General features: G+C 38.0%; 1 protein-coding gene across 1 annotated transcript; it reads right to left on the bottom strand.

Moving 5' to 3' along the window:
- Window positions 1–12858: 12858 nt before the first annotated feature.
- On the bottom strand, window positions 12859–19354 carry LOC120728879 (solute carrier family 22 member 7-like). Its single transcript, XM_040024135.1, has 9 exons — window positions 18974–19354; window positions 18627–18730; window positions 15125–15279; window positions 14786–14954; window positions 14571–14694; window positions 14343–14452; window positions 13644–13858; window positions 13359–13467; window positions 12859–13272 (listed from the first exon to the last, which is right to left on the bottom strand). Exons 1-9 carry the CDS (start codon window positions 19352–19354, stop codon window positions 13062–13064), a joined length of 1578 nt encoding a protein of 525 aa, XP_039880069.1. The 3' UTR covers window positions 12859–13061.
- Window positions 19355–21019: the final 1665 nt, after the last annotated feature.

Here is a 21019-nt window from a genome sequence, read left to right as displayed (position 1 = left end):
TAAGGTGATTTGAAGTAAATTCAAACTGTAGCAAAATGTGGCAAATGTGGGCCACATACAGGAGCTGCTTGGCAATGGAAACCCATGCCACCAAGCTCCCAGTGTGCAGTTTTTGTGCTGATGATAATGCCAGTGGAGGTTTGGAGCTCTGCAGCTACTGAGTCAACCACAGAGTGCAGGTGATTTTTATGCCAACTTGGTGACCCTGCTCTGTAACTTTACATGGTCTGCCACTTTATGGCTGTGAGTTGCTGCAGTTCGTAAACGCTTCCACTTTACAATAATGCCGCTTACAGCTGATCGTGGAAAATCTAGGAGGAAAGACCAAGGTCATCTTTTTAAAAACAGGCCACATGGCTAGGTTCTTGATTTTACACACCTGTGGCAACTGGTGAAAACATCTGAATTCAAAGATTAGGAGTTGTGGCAAAAGACACACTTTTGTCCATATATTGAGGAATGAGGAAATTTTAAATCTTGTGTGTTTTTATTATTTAGAGCTGTAGGACTGATGTGTTTGTCTTATATGAAGATCTTTAAGGTCAAAGGGCAGTTTGTCAGAGGAATAGAAATGTGGTTATTCCTATTGTATTTTAAACCACAGGATTCATGGCAGCTATCATGTTGTTGTAACTTTATTGCAGTTTATTGTTTGATAACAGCATTTTGGTTATTTTGTAAGTGATTTAAGTGTTAGTCACATGTTTAGTGAGAGCTGTTAATTATAGATTTAATCTTTTGCTAAAGGGGAGCATTTAACAGGTATTTCATTAGAAAACTGCGTTTTCCAGAATCCTTTGTGGTAGACAAAAGTTACTCTGGGTTTTTTTTTGCTAGCAAGAAGAAAGTTTTCGGGAAGCCATTATATGTTGCTCTGATGTCGAGCAGTTTATTTGTTGTACATTCCCCTTTTTGAAGCCTTATATAAAACTATCGTTTCTACAATTGATGTCCGATCCATTTTTTTGGCTAGTGGATTCGCCACAACACATGTATCAGTTTGCCTCTGTTTACAGCAAGTTACCACACTCGCTCTTGCACTTATAGATAGAATTTAATTTATAATAACTGTGGATCTCCTCATTTATCGAGCATAAAATCAACACCTCAAACACAAATATGTCATACAGTTTTTGAAATTGGGTTTCAAGATTTATTTAGATTTATTTTTACTAAAGAACACAGACGTATGACTCACAAGACAATCAGATTTAGAGCAAAAAATATATAACTGAATCTAACAAACCGTGCTTCTTCATTAGCTCAAGTTTCCTAACATACTCAATCTAATGAAAGGACTGAGATATTTGTGTTTTTTATAAATTTATAGCTACACAGCGGTATGTACTTAGATCACACATGTGAAAGGCACTGCATTTGTACCCTCTGCAACAACAAATAAGAATTCTACTACAGCTAAATTTGGATATTTCCCCCACGAGGAGGTAAAATGACTTCATATTCAACATGGATTGAACATGTGTAAAAGACACTGTTTTACATATGTTTAAACTGTTTGCTCCCATCAAGTTGCTGTGGTGATTTAGTGTAGTCCTATGGGGATTTTGATTGCACTGACAAAAATGCACAGGCAGGAGATTTCTCATCAGAGGCGGAGACTGATCGTCTTCTGAAATACAAAAGACATTTTCATTTTAAAATGTACATAATTTTATATACATTTTACAATGTTTATAATGTCTCATGTTTGGATGATTTTTCTACATTAAAGCCCAGTACCTTGTCTGTTCCACGTCCTCAATAGTCTCCGGTAAACGCACATTGTATGTCTCAGGGAGCAAAGAAGCTGACAGTCCGGAGCCTAAAGCCACCAGGGAAAAAACAAAACTTGGCAGATTCACCCACACGTCTTCAAGGAGCATGATTAAGGGGGATACAGCCACACCTACACGGGCCATAAAGGAACAGTATCCCAATCCATTTTGCCTGAATTACAAAAAGAAGAAAAAATAAAACAAATGTTGTGCTCTGATTATCAGGTAGCAAAATAAAAGACAATGTGCATTTTACTGACCTCATTACTGTGGGATAAAGCTCCGTTGTGTACAGAAAAACTATTGTAAAAGAGCCCTCTGAAAACATCTTGCCCAAAGCTCCCACAGCTGTCCGAAGATCCCCCCTATCTGAAAAGAAAACACTATAATTCACCTTGTGTTCTAATTAAGACTTTTCACTGAATTTATTAGAAGATTAAATACTACAAACGCATAAGGACATTTAATTTAGCTCATACAGATAATGGGGTCATCCCATATTCAACTAATTATAATGAGCTAAAAGTTCAACCTTCAGACTAAACACTGAACATCTTAGATGTTTTGTTTCTAATTTATTATGTCAGATATGGGGGTAATTACTAATTCAACAATCTACTGTTTAAAGAAAACTGTTTCACGGGAAGAACTACATTGAAGAGGAGCTAACATGGTTTACTTCAGACACTGGATGAACTGGGCTGCGCCAAGACTAGAACAATGAATTTTTATGAACTAACAGCTTGAATCATGCAAAACTACTCCAGAACAAGAGTGAATTATGTGTAGTCTTTGTCAGTCTGGTCAAATAATCATGGCTTGGTGCATGTGACAAATAATATAATACTAGAAAGTAAGCTAATAAACTAAAATGAATACATCTACACATTTGAATGGATCATATACCTGCATGGATAAACACACTGCTGAATATAAGCAGCCCAGTCAAAATGAGCATCCCGGCTTGATTCCACCTTCGACCTATTTTGTCTACGGTGAAAAAGACGAATCCTTTGGCTGGAATCTCTATGACACCATAGATGAACTGTGTGAGATAAATGTTCACACCAAATCCGCTGATATTCAAGCTGATCCCGTAATAAGCGAAGGCCACTCCAAACCTGCGAGCAAGACCAGACTTTTGTTATTTTAAAGTTAAACAGTTGCCCCAAAGAACAGTAGTTTCTCATTAGCTACCTGGTATCTGACATGGATAACAGTAAAACCATTGTTATCGAAACAGTGTTAGAGTTCAGCAAACATGATGTTGAATAACCTGTTCTTGGCAGTTTATTCTAGTCTAGTCTAGTTAAAAATTTGTTTAGACATGAGATTTGGGCCAATGTTTTCGACGCAATTTTGCTGTTGACCTTTTGAAGGTTGCCTGGATGTCCTTGTTAGACTTTCCAGCAAAAGGTGAAGTAGGTAAGGAGGGGTGGGGGGTGGGGGCACAGTGCTTCTGCCACTGAGCTAACCAACTAGGCTGAGGTTTAATAACTTCAAGAGCTGAATTGCTCAAAAACGAAGACTCCAGAAATAATTTAGATGTAGTGTTGTCGTTGGAATATATGTTCTCAATGTAGCTGTAAATTTCCTTAATACAAAATTATGGTGGTGATATTTTTTACTTTTTCTAAATGCACCTCAGAGAAGAAGAAAACAACATCAACATCTGGCCTTCTACAGTTCCGTTTTTGCCATCATAACGGCCAGTGGTTTTAACCTGGGGGATAATGCCACCATTTCAACCAAGTTTACTGGTTGTAGCTAAGAGACACTGGTAAATATTTGTATAGCGCTTTACTTGGTCCTAAGGACCCCAAAGCGCTTTACACTATACACAGTCATCCACCCATTCACACACACACATTCACACACTGGTGATGGCAAGCTACAGTGTAGCCACAGCCACCCTGGGGCGCACTGACAGAGGCGAGGCTGCCAGACACTGACGCCACCGGGCCCTCTGACTACCACCAGAAGGCAACGGGTGAAGTGTCTTGCCCAAGGACACAACGACCGAGACTGTCGGAGCCGGGGGCTCGAACCGGCAACCTTCCGATTACAAGATGAACGCCCAACTCTTGAGCCACGATCGCCCACATCGTGGGCAAGTGGGCCTTAACAATGCAATGCAAGGCCCTAACTGGGCATAGTTTTAATTTTTGGACTGAATAAACATACTGGTGCATCCCTATCATGGATATAGACAGCTGTCTCCAAATTTTAAAGGTGGATCATCTCAGGTTGAAGATCAAATATGCATTTCTCGGTTATTAATAATTATTCAATGAACCTCCCAATCACGGACATGGACACCTTTGTCCACAGTTTTAACCATCAAATATGTACTAATGAGCAAATAGTTTATATACTTATGTATAATGTTTTAAATGTTCAAGATAAATACCACACAATGCCACTAAGTAGAGCGCGCCTTCTCATTTTGGGTGTCTTCACGAGGTCCAAATAGGAATACTTTCTGTTTTCATCTTCTACAAGTATTACTGTAGACAGAACCTGTAGAGTAAAAAGGAAACTTTATTCAGAGAAAGGAGCTGTGAAGTGTACAGTTCTGTCTTGAAGTTAGCTGATAATGAAAATGTTGTACCTCAGGTTTTAAGTCAGCCATGACGTCCTCTCTGCCGTTAACTGTTGCACATTTACTCAGGTAAAAATGAGCGTCATCCGTTTTTCCATTACTCATCAGCCACCTGGCAGACTCAGGGAGCCACCTATGAGAAAGAGCGATGAGAAGGTTTAGAAGGTCTTTTAAATACTTTTAGAAAGACAGGAACTAGTTCTCCCTGCATGAAAACTGAATAATGATATTAATTTGTCTTTACCACCAACAGAGCATAGCTGGAAACAGTGGGGAGATTACAGCAACAGTCAGGAATCTCCAATCATTGATCAAATAGGCCACTCCAGGTAGAATAACACAACCAACACTCCAGTCCAAGCTCATTAAAACAGCCACTGTAGTCCGATGCCTGATATCCACCCATTCAAGACCTATGTGGAGGAATTTTATGTATTTTTTTTATTAATAATGACACTGATTGAGGTTACTGATAAAAATAAGGATTTTGAGCAAACCACACCTGTATGGGCATCATCTCAAAAAAATGTAATTGTGTCAGTGTGATGTTTCATTTATTTTTTGTTCGATGTGAATGACAGGCAACTCACAGAGGACGAAGGAGCTTATACTAATTCCAGAGAGTCCGAGTCCAGTACAAAATCTCATTGTGGCAAACATTAGGAAATTATAGGACAAAGCGGTCGCTATCCCAAAAACGAAACTTGCCATGTAAGACAACAGGAGTGTTTTTTTCCGGCCAAACCTGTAAAACAAATTTTTAAAAAATTACAGTCAAATAATCTACGGAACACTTAAATGAAAAAAAAGCCTAGATTACAACTGTTAAGAACACTTTATTTCCTCTTAATTTTTGAAGTTGAATGTTTTTTTTAGCTCATTAAAATCAAAATAAATGTTAGACTTTGGAAATGGAAAAACTAAAAAAAAATCCTTTGCACTTGGAAAAATAACTAAAATAAAATAAAGGAGGGAAGTAAGGAAATAATATTTGTTTCAGTATTTCTTAATTTGGCAAAACCTTTATTACATACCAATGAGGTATTGATGGATATTTTTTATTAACCCTCTACTGCATGACTTTTTAATTTTTGGGGAAAAAAATATTTCTCCCTATTTTGGGGGAGCTTTAGGGTCCCTAATAATATATCAATCATAAAATTTGACACCCTGCCCCCCCCAAACAGATATTGGTTTGTTGCTTCAAGGCAACACTGTGCAACAAGGGTAGTAAAACACCAAGTTATTCTATAATAAGTTGTATTAGTACAACAAGGATGGACAAATAAATAAACAACAAATAAACAATATAAACATTTCACAAAACAATAAAACACCAAAATACATCCAACATTTGACCCTAACCCCATGCACGTGCCTGCGCGCACACACACACACACGCACACACACACACACGTTGTTTTTCCATCACTTTTGGGGACATTACATTAACTTACATTAATTTCCTGGAGACTTATCCTGACTCTACCCATCACAAGTCCCTGCCTGAACCTTACCCTAACCCTGACTCAAGCCTTCACCCTAAAATTGAATGATTTACCTTGCAATTTGTCCCCATAAAGTAGGCGAGACCTCACAATATGAGTGTGTAAACAACTTTGTGTCCCCACAACAATAAGTAATACATGACCACACACACTGATACCCACACAGCAATATTGGTATGGCAGGGATCAGGCCCACACAATGTGCTTACACATGGCCCACATACTGCAAAGAATGACGGTCCTTTGGTGGCCCAGACCTGGTTTGCCAGAGGTGGCCCACACATGGGCCAGCACAAGGCCAGTTTCAGACACCCTGGTCGTCCTGTGCTGGCCCATGTGTGGATTACCTCTGGCAAACCTGATCTGGGCCACCAAAGAGCCGTTATTCATTGCGGTATGTGGGCCATCTGTAGGTGGTGTGCAGCCACGGGCCAGTTGTAGACACACTGCTGGCTTTGTGCTGGCCCAGAACGGTTTCAGCTCTGGCCCCAGATGTCAGCATAATGTGTACCTTAATCAAGCCATGCAATAATAACATGTGCCAGAACATGCAAAACAGTGCAAAAGTAACATGCCGAAACTCTGTTCAGACAGTGAATGGACTGATTTTTATGTAGCGCTTTTCTACTCTCCCAGATTACTCAAAGTGCCGGCTTGATACCAGATCCTGGCCAGACCTGCTTGCTATGTGGGCACTAACACACACACAGACACAGTTACTTTACCAACTGACCCCTGACCCCTGAGCTCCTAAGTGTCCCTCAAACCTCATTCAGGGATCCACTCCTCTACTTCACTGTCACTCCCTGAAAGCTCACTGTCCTCACTTTCTGAGGACAGAAAGTGCACATTCCCTTGGTTTCCTTGCATAAAAAGTTTTTACATCCATGTCCTGTAATTGTGAGTAGATTGTAAAGTAAAAAACATTGACTATGATCATATAAATGCACACAAACACATCTCTACACACATATCCAAATGCATTATATTGCCTGAAAAAAATTGGGCTAACTGTGCAGTGTTGCCTTGAGGCAATGAATGAAAATGAACAGTTTTACAGTATAAATAAATTTAAAAAAGTAGAACAAACAATCAAATATGCTTCTTAACATATTCATGCACATACAAGTATTTTTTAATATACATTTATTTCACTATAAACATGTAAAATAGTGATCTTTATCTTGCCTCCTAATGGAGATGTCTCTCATGTAGTGCAGCTTGCAGAAAGGGGCCCTGCCCCCCCCAAATCAAAGTCACACCACCTTCAACTCATCATTTTATTGGAAAGAGATGTGCCTGGTAGCATTGTTTGAAAAAAAAAAGTTTTTTTTTTTTTTGAAGGGCCATCGTAAGGCATGAAAATGTGGTTTGTTGCCTCAGGGCAACACTATGCAGTAGATGTCTACAAGACTGTGAGTCAACTGCTTTCAAAAAATTGTGTAATTTTAATTGTACTACCTGCAATGGCTATCCTAAATCTTGCCTTTGGCTTATACCAACCATATAGTAATAATTAAAAAGACTAAAACTAAACATTTTCCAATAAGACAAACTAAACTGAAACAAAATCCTCTGTAGAAACTAACTGAAAATACATTGAATTAAAAACTAAATGTCAAAATGAAATAAAATATGTTACGTTTCGGTGTTGTCAGTGTGTTGTTTTTGGCGTGACTGTTATGTGTTTCCTGTTTTACTTTGAAAGTCTGTGTTATCTTAGTGTTTTCAGTTTACGTTTCCCTGTCTCGTCAGTTCTGAGGTGCCCCAGCTGTGTTTCCCTCTTGTTGTCCATTTTCCTGATTGCTCCCTCTAGGTATTTAAACCCTGTGTTTCAGTGTGTCATGGTCGCGATCTCCCCCGTGTTGTAAATAGTTTGGTGTTTTGTTGTAAATAAATAGTTTGTTGTAAATAGCTGTAAATAGATTTGTCGATACTTTCGTTTTGGGATTTTGGTGGTGAGCTTTAGTGGGGTTTTTTTTGTGTGTGTTTTTTTTTTTTTTTTTTTTTTTTTTTTTTTTTTTTACTTTTTTCGTGTTGCACTCCGGTTGCCTAGGCCGGGGTGTAACAAATAAAAATTAATGAGAAAATAAAAAAACGTTAAAATAATTCTGCTCCCATTGTCACAGATGCTAAAAAAAAGGCAGACCTAGCCATGCGGTCTGCCTTTTCAAACATTTGTGAATGAACGGGGCATTCAGAAGACCTCTTTGATTTTGAGTGTGATGTAATGGGATGCCACTGTTGCAACAAGTCAGCCGTGAAGTGACCACACACCACACAAGGTTCCAGAGCACCAAGTGCTGAGGGCCATAGCACATGAAAAAAAGGGACACTATTGATAGAAGAACTGCAGAGATCCAAACTTTCTCCAGCATCAACCTGGAGCTGGAACTTTACGGCTTTGCTTTTTGGGCAGTTCCTGTATGGGTAATGTTTGGGTGGGCTTAATGCCTTGTCAGTATAGTGTACTTTTACATAATTGAAATATTTCTTATAAAGAAAAAAGTGAAATCCCTCTGACCTGAAGTATTTCAAAAAAGGTTGTTTTAAATATAAACAGTACTCTAGATAAAGGATCTTAGTGATGTTCTCCACTGTTCTGTCTTTGAGGCCTCTATGGAAGCATCCAAACTCACCTAATAGAGGGGCTTACTCCACCCTACTTGGAAAGTACCTGTGAATGATTACTTTTGGCAATACAATTTTGTTCTTTGCTATCTAGGGCTCATCATAATATTTGGCAGTGCACACCCAGATCAATACAGACTTGTCACCATAGTTGTACTTGTACAAGAAAATGTTAAGCATAGTTGATTTTATTATTCAGTGTGTTTGTGCTCGATTTTAAAGGTGATGACATGGACTCACCTGTCACTAAGGAAGCCAAATATTCCTGATCCTAACATGACCCCCACAAAGAATATGGTGGCCGTGGCTCTGTTCATTTTTTTCTTGTCACAAACCAGATCCCACTATAAAGGGAACAGAGACAAAAGGAAAACATAGGCTAATTCACAACTGGTATTAATTTCCTGCTTGTTAAATGGAATTATTGATCCTCACCTCTGTAGCCAGAGTAGATCTGAAGATGGTGGTGTCATATATCCAACCATTCTGGCATGGCACTGTGGGTATGTAGGTTAAGTTGGAAGAGTTTGACAGCAGTTGGTACTGAGGCTCTGCAAACATCTGACAGGAGCTCAAACTCCCATCCTGCTCAAAAGGAATATTAACATTGAGCCTCTCTTCCAAAGATAAATTCCTGAAAACACCTCCATTATTCTGAGACCTGATATCACAGTGGTGAGAGGGAATAAATGTAATAAAATTATTCAGCAGGAAGTTAAATGGTAAAGTCAGCCGTGGAATTATTAACAAGAGGAATGTTCTTAGTTGGAATCTTCCAAAGCCATTGATCTCTGCCAGCACATTGTCAAACCTCATCTTGGAAAACAAAAGAGACACAAACTAGAGAATAACCTGAAGCAAATACCTTCAGGAGCACAAAATAGATTTTCATAGTGAGCCACAAGCCGCTTTTATTCCATTAAGCGTTCTTGGTTAACGGTCAGTTGATGTTCAATGTGTTAATTTGTTGTTAGGCAGTATGAACAAAATAAACTGAACTCAGTGAACCATAGAAGTAAATAAATAATTTTCCAAGAAAGCTGTAACTTTAGTGATAAAGTACCAAGGTCCAAAGTTTAAACAAATGTGTATTGGCTGAGTTTAATACAAGAAATTTCTAGTGGGGAAAAAGTCATTCTTTTTTTCCCCCTTTTGGTCAATACCTGTAACATCTTTATGTCTGTTGATCTAGCTTTTAAGAACATTTCTATTTTTTAACCAGAATGTAAAGTTAAGAAGTGAATTTGTTTGGGTCAAGGAGAAAAAATGATGTGGAGCACATTCTTTGCACAATAGCTCTCATATTAGAAACATGCTGTCTCAGAGTGACCCTGAAAAACGAGTTCATACATTTGTTACTTCTAGACGGGACTACTGTAATTTGTTATTATCAGGATGTCCTGATAAACACTTCAGTTGATCCAAACTGAAGGAAGAGTACTGACAGGGGCTAGAAAGAGAAAGCATATTTTTGCTATATTGATATTGAATCATTGGCTCCCTGTTAAATCCAGAATTGAATTTAAAATCCTCCTCCTCACATACAAGGTCTTGAAGAATCTTGCCCCATCACATCTTAATGACCTTATGGTACTGTTTCACCCCATTAGACTGCAGGCTTACTTGTGGTTCCTACAGTATTTAAAAGTAGAGTGGGAGGCAGAGCCTTCAGTTTTCAGGCCCCTCTTCTATGGAACCAGCTTCCAGTTTGGATTCGGTAGACAGACACTATCTCCACTTTTAAAATTAGGCTTAAAACTTTCCTTTTTGCTAAAACATTTAGTCGGGGCTGGATCAGATGACCCTGGATCCTCCCTTAGTTTCGGTAGAATAGGTCTAGGCTGCTGGGAGATTCCCATGATGAAGTGTTTCTTCTTCACTCACCTTTTTTACTGTGTTATATGCCACTCTGCATTTAATCATGAATTATTATTAATCTCTGCCTTCCTCCCACAGCATGCCTTATTTCCTGTCTTAATTGACTCGAGAGTTTTTCCTTCCTACTGTTACCAAATCGCTTGCTCATCAACAGGGGGTCATATGATTATTGGGGTTTTTCTCTCTTTTCTTTGTATTATTGTAGGGTCTTTACCTTACAGTATAAGGTGCCTTGAGGCAACTGTTGTTGTGATTTGGCGTGATATAAATAAATCTATATTGAATTGAATTAACAGAGAATGAAACAAAATGAAGCCAACATCCAAGGAAAAGCCTTGAAATGTCCTTCAAGAAGCCTGGAGAACTATTCCTGAAGATTATTGAAAAATATTACAAGAGAGGATGCCTAAGAGACCTCTTAATTTAATGTGAACAGAGATATATGAAACAAAAGCTCATTAATGTTTCAGTCATTTATTGAGACAGTTTAATTACCAACCATAGCAAGGCTAATATTTGTGACTACTATATAATTTTATATCCACAAATCATATTTTTCCTAAATGATATAAAGCCAAACTAGAATTTTCATTAAAAAAAACCCTCAAATCTGCATTATTTAATGCCTTGTATTTTTTTTTTTTTTTTTTTTTTTTTTTTTTTTTTATTAGCTCATATTTTTACAAATTGACAGATACCAGGGCTTGTATATAGCTTTGGGTTTTAAGCTGAATACATACATTCCCTAACCCTTCTCAACAAACTCACAGAACAGAAGGTCTAAAATTACATATACACTTTTGACAAAACTTGATACAGAGCTGACATTTTGTTTGTTTCCAGCTGCTTGTAGGCCTCTTTCTTCTAGACTGATGAATTATTCAGCAACTCAATCAGTGAAAGTTGCCAAAATGACACTTGCACACATGTACAGACATGAAGTCATGTTATTAATTATAATGAGAATGACTGGTTACAATCTAAGGCCAACTGACAATGAATAGTTTGTGATAATGCAAATTACTTGTGACATACAGATCATTCTCAGGCATGTAGGCATTTGTAGCAGTGCACCTATCATGACCTAATATGCTTATGTGCAGACTTTACCCACCTGGAGAGTCTTCTTCAGTTATGTGAATGACCTGACAAAAAGCTGTATTACGTAGAAACTATAATTCTAACAAGTCTGGTGTAACATATAGCATACAAGTAGAACAGAGTTAAGGTTGCTTTGAAATGTGCTTCATTCTTTTTAGAAATAAACATTGGAAATGTATGCCATTTTTACAAGGTTATTGCATGTATCTAAAAAGTGTGAAAAAATGATGTAATAGCACTGATATAATAAACGAAACTAGACTAGACATGAATTAAAATTACTATGAAATGATGCTGTGTACTAACACATAATTTTATCTCTATTCTTTGTTAGTTTGTTCACATCAACTTATATACTGTTTGTGTATTGAGCTGGATATTGCGATAGCTACACGACTTCCAAAACACACATGACCTGAAAAATGGCCTAATATTAGAATATATTTAGACAACCAATAAAGCTAAACAGAAGCAAAAACAAAACAAAAATATAATGATAATAATAATAATAATAATAATAATAATAATAATAATAATAATAATGATAATAGAAAACTAAAAATAATAGTTCTTAATTTCATCAAAGGTGCTTGAAAGGATCATATAACTAGATGGATAAACATGCTGCAGAACATGAACGTCCCAGTCACCAGGAACAACCTGCCTCGAGTCCATCTTCAACCTATTTTGTCAGTAAGATGGTCAAAAACTGCTGCTCCAACCATGACCCCAATGAAGACAATGGTAGCTGTGTTTTTCTGTTGGTTTTTGTCTTATCACAAACCAGATCCCACTATGAAGGGAGGATGGCCGAAAGAAGAACTTTAGCTGATTTAGGACTGGTATTCATTTCCTGCTTTTTAAATGGAAATATTGAATCTCACCTCTGTAGCCAGAGTAGATTTGAAGGTGGTGGAAACCAATAACTTGTGTGCATCTAACAGGCCAAACATTTACTTTATACTGAGGATGGTAGGATGGAAATTTCCTAATTTAAAAAAAAAAGCATGCATGAAAAGTGGAAGTAAATAAAGCATGGAAGTAAATAAACTCAATAAAGTAAAGTAAGCATCACCATCGATTCACTATCAATACCAGCCTATCTTTTCATTTGCTAATGAAATGTGTTGTATACAGTGAAACATGACAAGACTAGTGAATGACAAGTGAATAATAGTGGTGTTAACATTACGTTTATTGACACTCGTTGAGCATTTCAACAATGATGATCTTTGAAGTTGTAACAGTGAAAGTGGTAACTTTACTATTTAAAAATCAGTTAAGATCCAATCATTATAAGTCTTATTATTGATGACTGTGTTTTTCTTATTGAATCTCCTTCCTTGGTGACTGTCTCCTGCAATATAAATAAGACTTCAGTTAGTCATTTGACCTTACATGCAGACATCAGGACATAGAATGTAATGTGTATTTTGGACTTTGATAAACAGTAAACTGCAGTTTACTGGATTATTGTTTCGTGGGGAGTTTCTGTGAATGGTTAATCTTTTAGCTTTAGTTTGGATACTGAATTACATGCTGTGATGCTTTAACACTCTCTTCTCTTTACCTTGGTTTCTCAATATCTTCGATGAACTCTGGCAGTCGGGTGTTTAATGTTTCGGGCAGAAGTGAAGCAACTAAACCAGTTCCAACTGCCACTGCACAGTAAGTGGCTGCAGGGAGGAGATGCCACAGATCTTCCAATAGTACAATGAGTGGAGAAATGGACACGCCAAGTCGTGCAAGAAATGAGGTGTAGCCTAAGCCATTTTGTCTAAAAAGATCAAACCACTGAGGTTAATGTAAACCTTTCATATGAATAATCAAAGCAAGGCAGAAGAACGTTTTTTGTGGACTAACCGTACGACCGTAGGGTAAAGCTCAGTTGTGTAAAGATACATGATAGTGAACGAGGCCTCTGACATAGATTTTCCAAGAACTGCCACAACAGTACGAACAGTCCATTTATCTAAGGAGAACAGGAGAGAGAACATTTTCAGGTGAGAGAAGACATCCACCAAAGACCAATCTTTTAATTTCTAAAGATTGATCCTGCTTACCACCAGAAATGAACGCATACATTCATATCAACTATCGGTGGCAGAAATAAACCACTAAATGTACGAGAAATGTAAGAGAAATGACCTTTTGGAACAAAGATGTTGATGAAGAGACAGAGACCAGTTAATAGCATGGAACCCATCTGGCCATGCTTTCTCCCAACTTTCTCCAGGAAGTAATAGACGCCAATCTTCATGGGCATTTCAATGGATGCAAATATGAACTGTGTTAGGTATGGGTTCAGTCCAAATCCTGTGATATTCAGAGTTATTCCATAGTATGTAAATGCAACGCCAAACCTAGAAAAGGGGGGAGAAGAAACACTTAAACTTAGGCTGATAAATAAAGGGGTAAATACAAATTTCCTCAAAGAAACCCCAAACATGATTGCAACTCTCATTTAAATATCATATCACTTGACAGGATTTTTTACACTGTATGCTAGAACAAAATCAAAAGCTGTGTAAATTTCCCAGTGTCAAAAATGATAGCTATACAAATAACAATTGCTTTATATCCATGAGATAGCTCAAAGGCTTTAACATCTTTGTCCCAAATACAATTTGGCCCATTTGTCTATTTAATAATCCACCCATAACTGTCACTTAAGATAGCAAAAATACACACACAAACACACACACACAGAGAAAAGTCAGTTAACTCTTTTTAAAGTGCGTTTGGTAGAAAATGCACACATATGATGAATATCTGGAAGAAATCAATTTGCCTTTTCCCAAAAAGCTGAACTATCTCCTAACTCCAAACCATTATACCAAAACTTACCATAGCATTCCTGAGTATATAGCAAGTTTTCTAATATTTGGGGTTCTGAAAAGATCTACAAAAGTGTACTTCTTAGCGCCATGTTCAGTTTCTGCACATTCCAGTAATGTCTGTGAGAAAGCCAGGGAAACATAATGTGAATGTTCATTTACAAAGCCCCCTTTTTGTCTTATTTTACAGTAAGACTGTCGGCTAATAAAAAAACCCCAAAAACATTTTGAGATGTACCGCTGGTGTGATGGTGGCCATGCACTTGGATCTGTTGTTCATCTTGGCACATTTCATTATGTAATGATGAGCAGCATCTGTCTTTCCTTTGGCTACAAGCCACCTAGCAGACTCTGGAAGCCACCTAAATCAACAAACATGGTGAGTTTAGCATCTGATCAAAATCCAATGAGATTAAGGATACTTTGCAAAGTCAGCAAATAAAACTTAAATACCTCCAAGCAATGATAGACAGAATCAGGGGGGAGGTAACTGCTAGAATCAGCTTCCTCCACTCGTTTACAAAATATGCAGTGCCAACCAAGATCCAGTTCCCAATTGTCCAATCCAGGCTTATGATCACACCAGAGAAAGTCCTGTGTTCAATGCTAAACCATTCAACATCTGCAGAAACATTAGCACAGGTAAAAGAAAGAGAAAAAAAAAAGAAAGAAAAACTAATAAAAAGAAATTGTGCAAATTCTTGAAAGAGAAACAGAATATGCCTGTAAACATGAACCAGGCTATAATGTCTCAGTCATAGGTTAGCACAGCTTTAACAATATCCTGCTTACTCAAAACAATGGCCATGATGCTTATTCCTGCGAGTGACATGCCCGTAAAAAATCTCAAGATGACAAACATTACATACGAGGTGGAGAATGCACTCAGCACTGCAAATATCAAGGATGCCAGATAAGACACGAGCAGAAGAGGACGTCGCCCAAACCTGGTCATGAACAGAAAAAGCATGAAGTAATGACTGTGCTCACAGCTGTGGGGTAAACCTCTCACATGTATATATTTTAGTGCTGTCAGTGTTAATCTCGTTAAAATTATGTTAGCGCCATAACCGCATTAACGCAGCAAATCTCCGTTAGCGAGTTAGCATGGATCGCCCGGTGCGTGGGGCAGTACGGCGCCGTTAACGCTGACAGCACTAATATATTTATAATTCGCAAGACGGTTTTATTTTGCAACGCTTCAACATCTCTCTTATTGATCTTATTGTTATTGTTTTTTCAGTTATATACATATATATATATATATGTGTCTGTATCCAAGTTGGCATTGGTAATGGTACTGGTAGAGATTGAAACAAGTCAGACCTGGAAAATAAAAATAAAATAATACATTTCTGGTCATTTTGTCGAATATACTAGTACATTAAAAAAACTGGAATATTATGGAATACAATTTCATTTAAAGCAGTAAAATTTTTGAATTAAATCAACCATGTTCTATATCCATTACAGGTGATGTGAAATATTTCAAGTCTTCCTCTTTTCTTTATTTTTTTTTTATATGTGTGATATTATCAGTGTTGGGAAGGTTACTTTAAAAATCTATTCCACTACAGATTACAGAATACATGCCCCAAAATGTATTTTGTAACGTATTCCGTTACATTATTCAATGAGAGTAACGTATTCTGAATACTTTGGATTACTTAATATATTATCATGCTTTTTACAACTACACGAATGTACTATTGCTGTGTGATTTATTGCTTTTACTGAAGGTTATTCGTCATAGCAATGCCAACTAGATTTTTAAATCTTAATATAAAATGAGTAACAGGGTTGATATTAGGTAAGGCTGCACTTTTTTCAGTGATCTCATACAGGGAGTGCAGAATTATTAGGCAAATGAGTATTTTGTCCACATCATCCTCTTCATGCATGTTGTCTTACTCTAAGCTGTATAGGCTCGAAAACCTACTACCAATTAAGCATATTAGGTGATGTGCATCTCTGTAATGAGAAGGGGTGTGGTCTAATGACATCAACACCCTATATCAGGTGTGCATAATTATTAGGCAACGTCCTTTCCTTTGGCAAAATGGGTCAAAAGAAGGACTTGACAGGCTCAGAAAAGTCAAAAATAGTGAGATATCTTGCAGAGGGATGCAGCAGTCTCAAAATTGCAAAGCTTCTGAAGCGTGATCATCGAACAATCAAGCGTTTCATTCAAAATAGTCAACAGGGTCGCAAGAAGCGTGTGGAAAAACCAAGGCGCAAAATAACTGCCCATGAACTGAGAAAAGTCAAGCGTGCAGCTGCCAAGATGCCACTTGCCACCAGTTTGGCCATATTTCAGAGCTGCAACATCACTGGAGTGCCCAAAAGCACAAGGTGTGCAATACTCAGAGACATGGCCAAGGTAAGAAAGGCTGAAAGATGACCACCACTGAACAAGACACACAAGCTGAAACGTCAAGACTGGGCCAAGAAATATCTCAAGACTGGTTTTTCTAAGGTTTTATGGACTGATGAAATGAGAGTGAGTCTTGATGGGCCAGATGGATGGGCCCGTGGCTGGATTGGTAAAGGGCAGAGAGCTCCAGTCCGACTCAGACGCCAGCAAGGTGGAGGTGGAGTACTGGTTTGGGCTGGTATCATCAAAGATGAGCTTGTGGGGCCTTTTCGGGTTGAGGATGGAGTCAAGCTCAACTCCCAGTCCTACTGCCAGTTTCTGGAAGACACCTTCTTCAAGCAGTGGTACAGGAAGAAGTCTGCATCCTTCAAGAAAAACATGATTTTCATGCAGGACAATGCTCCATCACACGCGTCCAAGTACTCCACAGCGTGGCTGGCAAGAAAGGGTATAAAAGAAGAAAATCTAATGACATGGCCTCCTTGTTCACCTGATCTGAACCCCATTGAGAACCTGTGGTCCATCATCAAATGTGAGATTTACAAGGAGGGAAAACAGTACACCTCTCTGAACAGTGTCTGGGAGGCTGTGGTTGCTGCTGCACGCAATGTTGATGGTGAACAGATCAAAACACTGACAGAATCCATGGATGGCAGGCTTTTGAGTGTCCTTGCAAAGAAAGGTGGCTATATTGGTCGCTGATTTGTTTTTGTTTTGTTTTTTTGAATGTCAGAAATGTATATTTGTGAATGTGGAGATGTTATATTGGTTTCACTGGTAAAAATAAATAATTGAAATGGGTATATATTTGTTTTTTGTTAAGTTGCCCAATAATTATGCACAGTAATAGTCACCTGCACACACAGATATCCCCCTAAAATAGCTAAAACTAAAAACAAACTAAAAACTACTTCCAAAAACATTCAGCTTTGATATTAATGAGTTTTTTGGGTTCATTGAGAACATGGTTGTTGTTCAATAATAAAATTATTCCTCAAAAATACAACTTGCCTAATAATTCTGCACTCCCTGTATAGAAAACTATTCGGCGCGTATGTAAAACAGGTCCGCAGTGTTGGGGAGTAACGGAATACATTTACTGCAGTTACATATTTAAAATACAAAATACGAGTAACTGTATTCCGTTACAGTTACCGTTTAAAAAGGTGGTATTCAGAATACAGTTACTTTGTTGAAATAAAGGGATTACACGGCGGTATTTTCCTGTTTCATATGTTTGGCTATGCTCTCTCTATTTTTGGTAATTCCACGCCGGTGGAAACCCAAACAAAACACGCATTAAGAGGCTCAATTGCCTGTGTCTCAATCTCGCGTCTCATAATGACGTGAAGAAATATTTTTTAAAATGATTTAATATGAAGGCAATAGGCAGAGTGTTACAGGCATTGCCCTAAAGAATGTAGCCTCCTGGGCAGCTAGTCCGTGCTGCAGGGAGAATGGACTGCCGTACCCGTTATGTGTCTGTGAGCGAGGGAAGGAGAAAAAGGAGAGTGGAAAAGTACGAGTTGTCATCGAGCAGAAACGGGAGCTGGAAGCATGTAAATATAATAATAACCCCTGCAGCCAAGAAGAGTGCCTGACAAGCCCAGTTGTAAGTAAGCTATTAAGACTCAACTGTACACTGTGTTTGTGTTTTCCTCTGAAACAACAAGTTCCGCTGGAGCCTTTCAACGCCTCTCTCTGTCTCTCGCTAGCAAAGTTGACCCAGACAACAAAGTAAAGCTAGTTTTCGGCTACGAGCCCGACACGGAACCGGATGTATTAGCCAGAGGTCCCTTTACGGTTTTACACCTTTACGGTGCCTTAATCATCAAAATTATCGCAAAAAATGATTTAAAATATTTCACAATGTAGAGTGTATATGAGAAGAACTAGTATTTTTGACCATTTAACCCTTACCTGTCACTGAGAAACCCAAAAACTGGGGCTCCAACCATAACACCAATAAAGAAAATGGTTGCAGTTGCCTTGTTCATACCTTTTCTGCTGCACACGAGATCCCACTGCAAATAATCGTTAAAATATTACAATATGTGATTTTACAGTTGCGTCTTCTGGAAAATAAACAATAATTAAATGAATGATGCCTGGGAAATTACATTTAGCTAGTTGGATTATTTTCTGTAGATAATAAAATGGATAGCAAATTATATCCTTAATGTTAGCAAAAGAAAATTTGTTCTTTAAAAAGAAATCCAAATGACTGTGTAAAATGTCTCTGTTCAACATAACTACTTCTCACTTACCTCTGTTGCCAAAGTAGACTTGAAGGTGCTTTTGTCATATACCCATCCATTTTGACACTGAACAGTAAATGAGCCTTTGCTGCTGTTTGAGCCTAACAGATATTCATATTGAGGCTCTGAAAACATCTGACAGGAGCTTGGAGTCCCATCCCGCTCTGCTGGAATACCAACGGCTAATTTCTGATCTAAAGTTAAATTTCCAAAGACAGCTCCAGTATCCAAAGCATCGATGTTGCAGTGATGCGAAGGAACAGCTGCCATGAAATTATTCAGCAGAAAGTGACATGGCAAAGTAATTCGAGACAGGATCTGAATCAAGACTAGAGCAATTTGGAATTTTCCAAATCCATTAATTTCTGCAAGAATGCTGTCAAATTTCATTTTGCTGTGCTTCCTGTATCTCCGGGAGGACAAATGCACTAAAAGTCAAGTGAAGTAGAGTATCACTCACTATAAAGGACACATTCACCAGCACAATGTTAATAATTAAAATGAATACCAAAAGCATGTATTAATAATGTAACTTAACTGTACCCAGTACGATACAGTCACTCAATCAAACACTGGCTTTGCTTTGATCAGTTGTAAGGCTGATATGTTTATTCAAATGCTATAATAGTCAGGATTTATAATTGAAAATTAGCACTCACAGTAGAGAAAGCAAGAATGTGATCTAAAATTGATCTCAGTTCTCAAGAAAGCACTCTTATCCCACAATGCAGCTGCAGTGCAATATGCAAAGGAATCAGATGGTTGTGTAATGTTTTATTTTACAATGGTAGTAAGTTCTAAGACATCAGCTCTGGCAGGGCTTAAATTTAATAACAAACACATCACACCCGCAGGCAACTTAATATTTTAGCACCGTATCATGTACACAGCCCAAAGAAATATACAGTCACACAGGATTTCTTCATGTAGCAACTGCACCAAGATAAAACCAGCCACAAAAATGAGATCAACTATAGGAAGATTAAACCGATCTGCTACAATCTGCACAATAAAAACTTGGATGAGAACATAACAAATAAAAGCATTTCTGAAAATTTGGCAGCCAAAAGCAAGAGCTCCCTTTACAGCAGAACCAACATAATTACAACATTTTTCAATACAACACCTGAAGACCATTGCCACACACCTGCTGCTGATCAGGCTCGTCGGGGGAGCTATTTAAGGAAGACACGGCATGGGAGTCAGGGGAATGCAAGGGGATTGTTTGTGTGAATATTTACTGCACTGTAAATAAATGCACTGTTCACCACATGGAGTCCAGCATTTAGGTCCTCTTTTCCCCACATCCCCACGGTCTGCCAGCGCTAACCGTGACACATAAGACTTCAGTGTTTGTGTTTTAATGGAGACAAGAAACAAAGAGTATGCTGAGTAGCACAAAAATGAACCATAAGTGAGTGTGACGCACTAAGAAAACATTTTTTTTATAAATTTTCCTCTACATACCACCGAAGTGGATTTTAAAAGAGGGTTCAATAAAATTATTGTATTAACTGCTTAGAAATTACTGACAGTTTTATAATTTTATAACAGCTCATTTTAAGAGATTCAGAAGTAATTATACAACTGAGCGACAAACGACTGACTGTCCTACATTAAACCACCAGAATTCAAGATCAGGCTCTGATTCCAGGTGAAGTGCTGAATCTGCATGAAATATTTTTATACTGGAATTCTCAGTATGAGGTCCAAAGAGACGTTTCAAATGAAAGCTTTTCTTTAGCTGCTGGCTAAAGAAAAACAAAATAAACCTATTAAAGTGACAGCAAAAACTTTAGGAAGGGCCAAATCAACAGTCTGGTCTATTCTATAAAAGAATGAATGTACTGACCAGCTTATCAACACCAAAAGAAGCCCACAGAAGACTATCAAAGTACATAATAAGGACCGATAGAAGTAGCAGGAATAATGGTGACGCGTGCACAGTGCTTCACTGTGCAAATGGACGATCACCCAGAGCAAACTGCAAAAGCAACTTACGAGTTTCTCAAGGCAAAGGCATGGGATACTCTTCAATGACCAAGTTACTCATGT

Source organism: Simochromis diagramma, unplaced genomic scaffold, assembly GCF_900408965.1.
Source record: "Simochromis diagramma unplaced genomic scaffold, fSimDia1.1 OVJJ01000302.1, whole genome shotgun sequence".
In the NCBI taxonomy this organism is placed as follows: Eukaryota; Metazoa; Chordata; class Actinopteri; order Cichliformes; family Cichlidae; genus Simochromis; species Simochromis diagramma.
The sequence above is the reverse complement of the archived record's forward strand: the minus strand, read 5'-3'. Positions and strand labels throughout refer to the sequence as shown.

Coding starts and splice junctions, on each gene's coding strand:
- LOC120728879 (XM_040024135.1), bottom strand. CDS start 19,354: ATGAAATTTGACAGCATTCTTGCAGAAATTAATGGATTTGGAAAATTC. Junction 18,731..18,973: donor AGTCTACTTTGGCAACAGAG/GTAAGTGAGAAG, acceptor GATTATTTGCAG/TGGGATCTCGTGTGCAGCAG. Junction 14,955..15,124: donor CATCATGGCCATTGTTTTGA/GTAAGCAGGATA, acceptor ATGTTTCTGCAG/ATGTTGAATGGTTTAGCATT.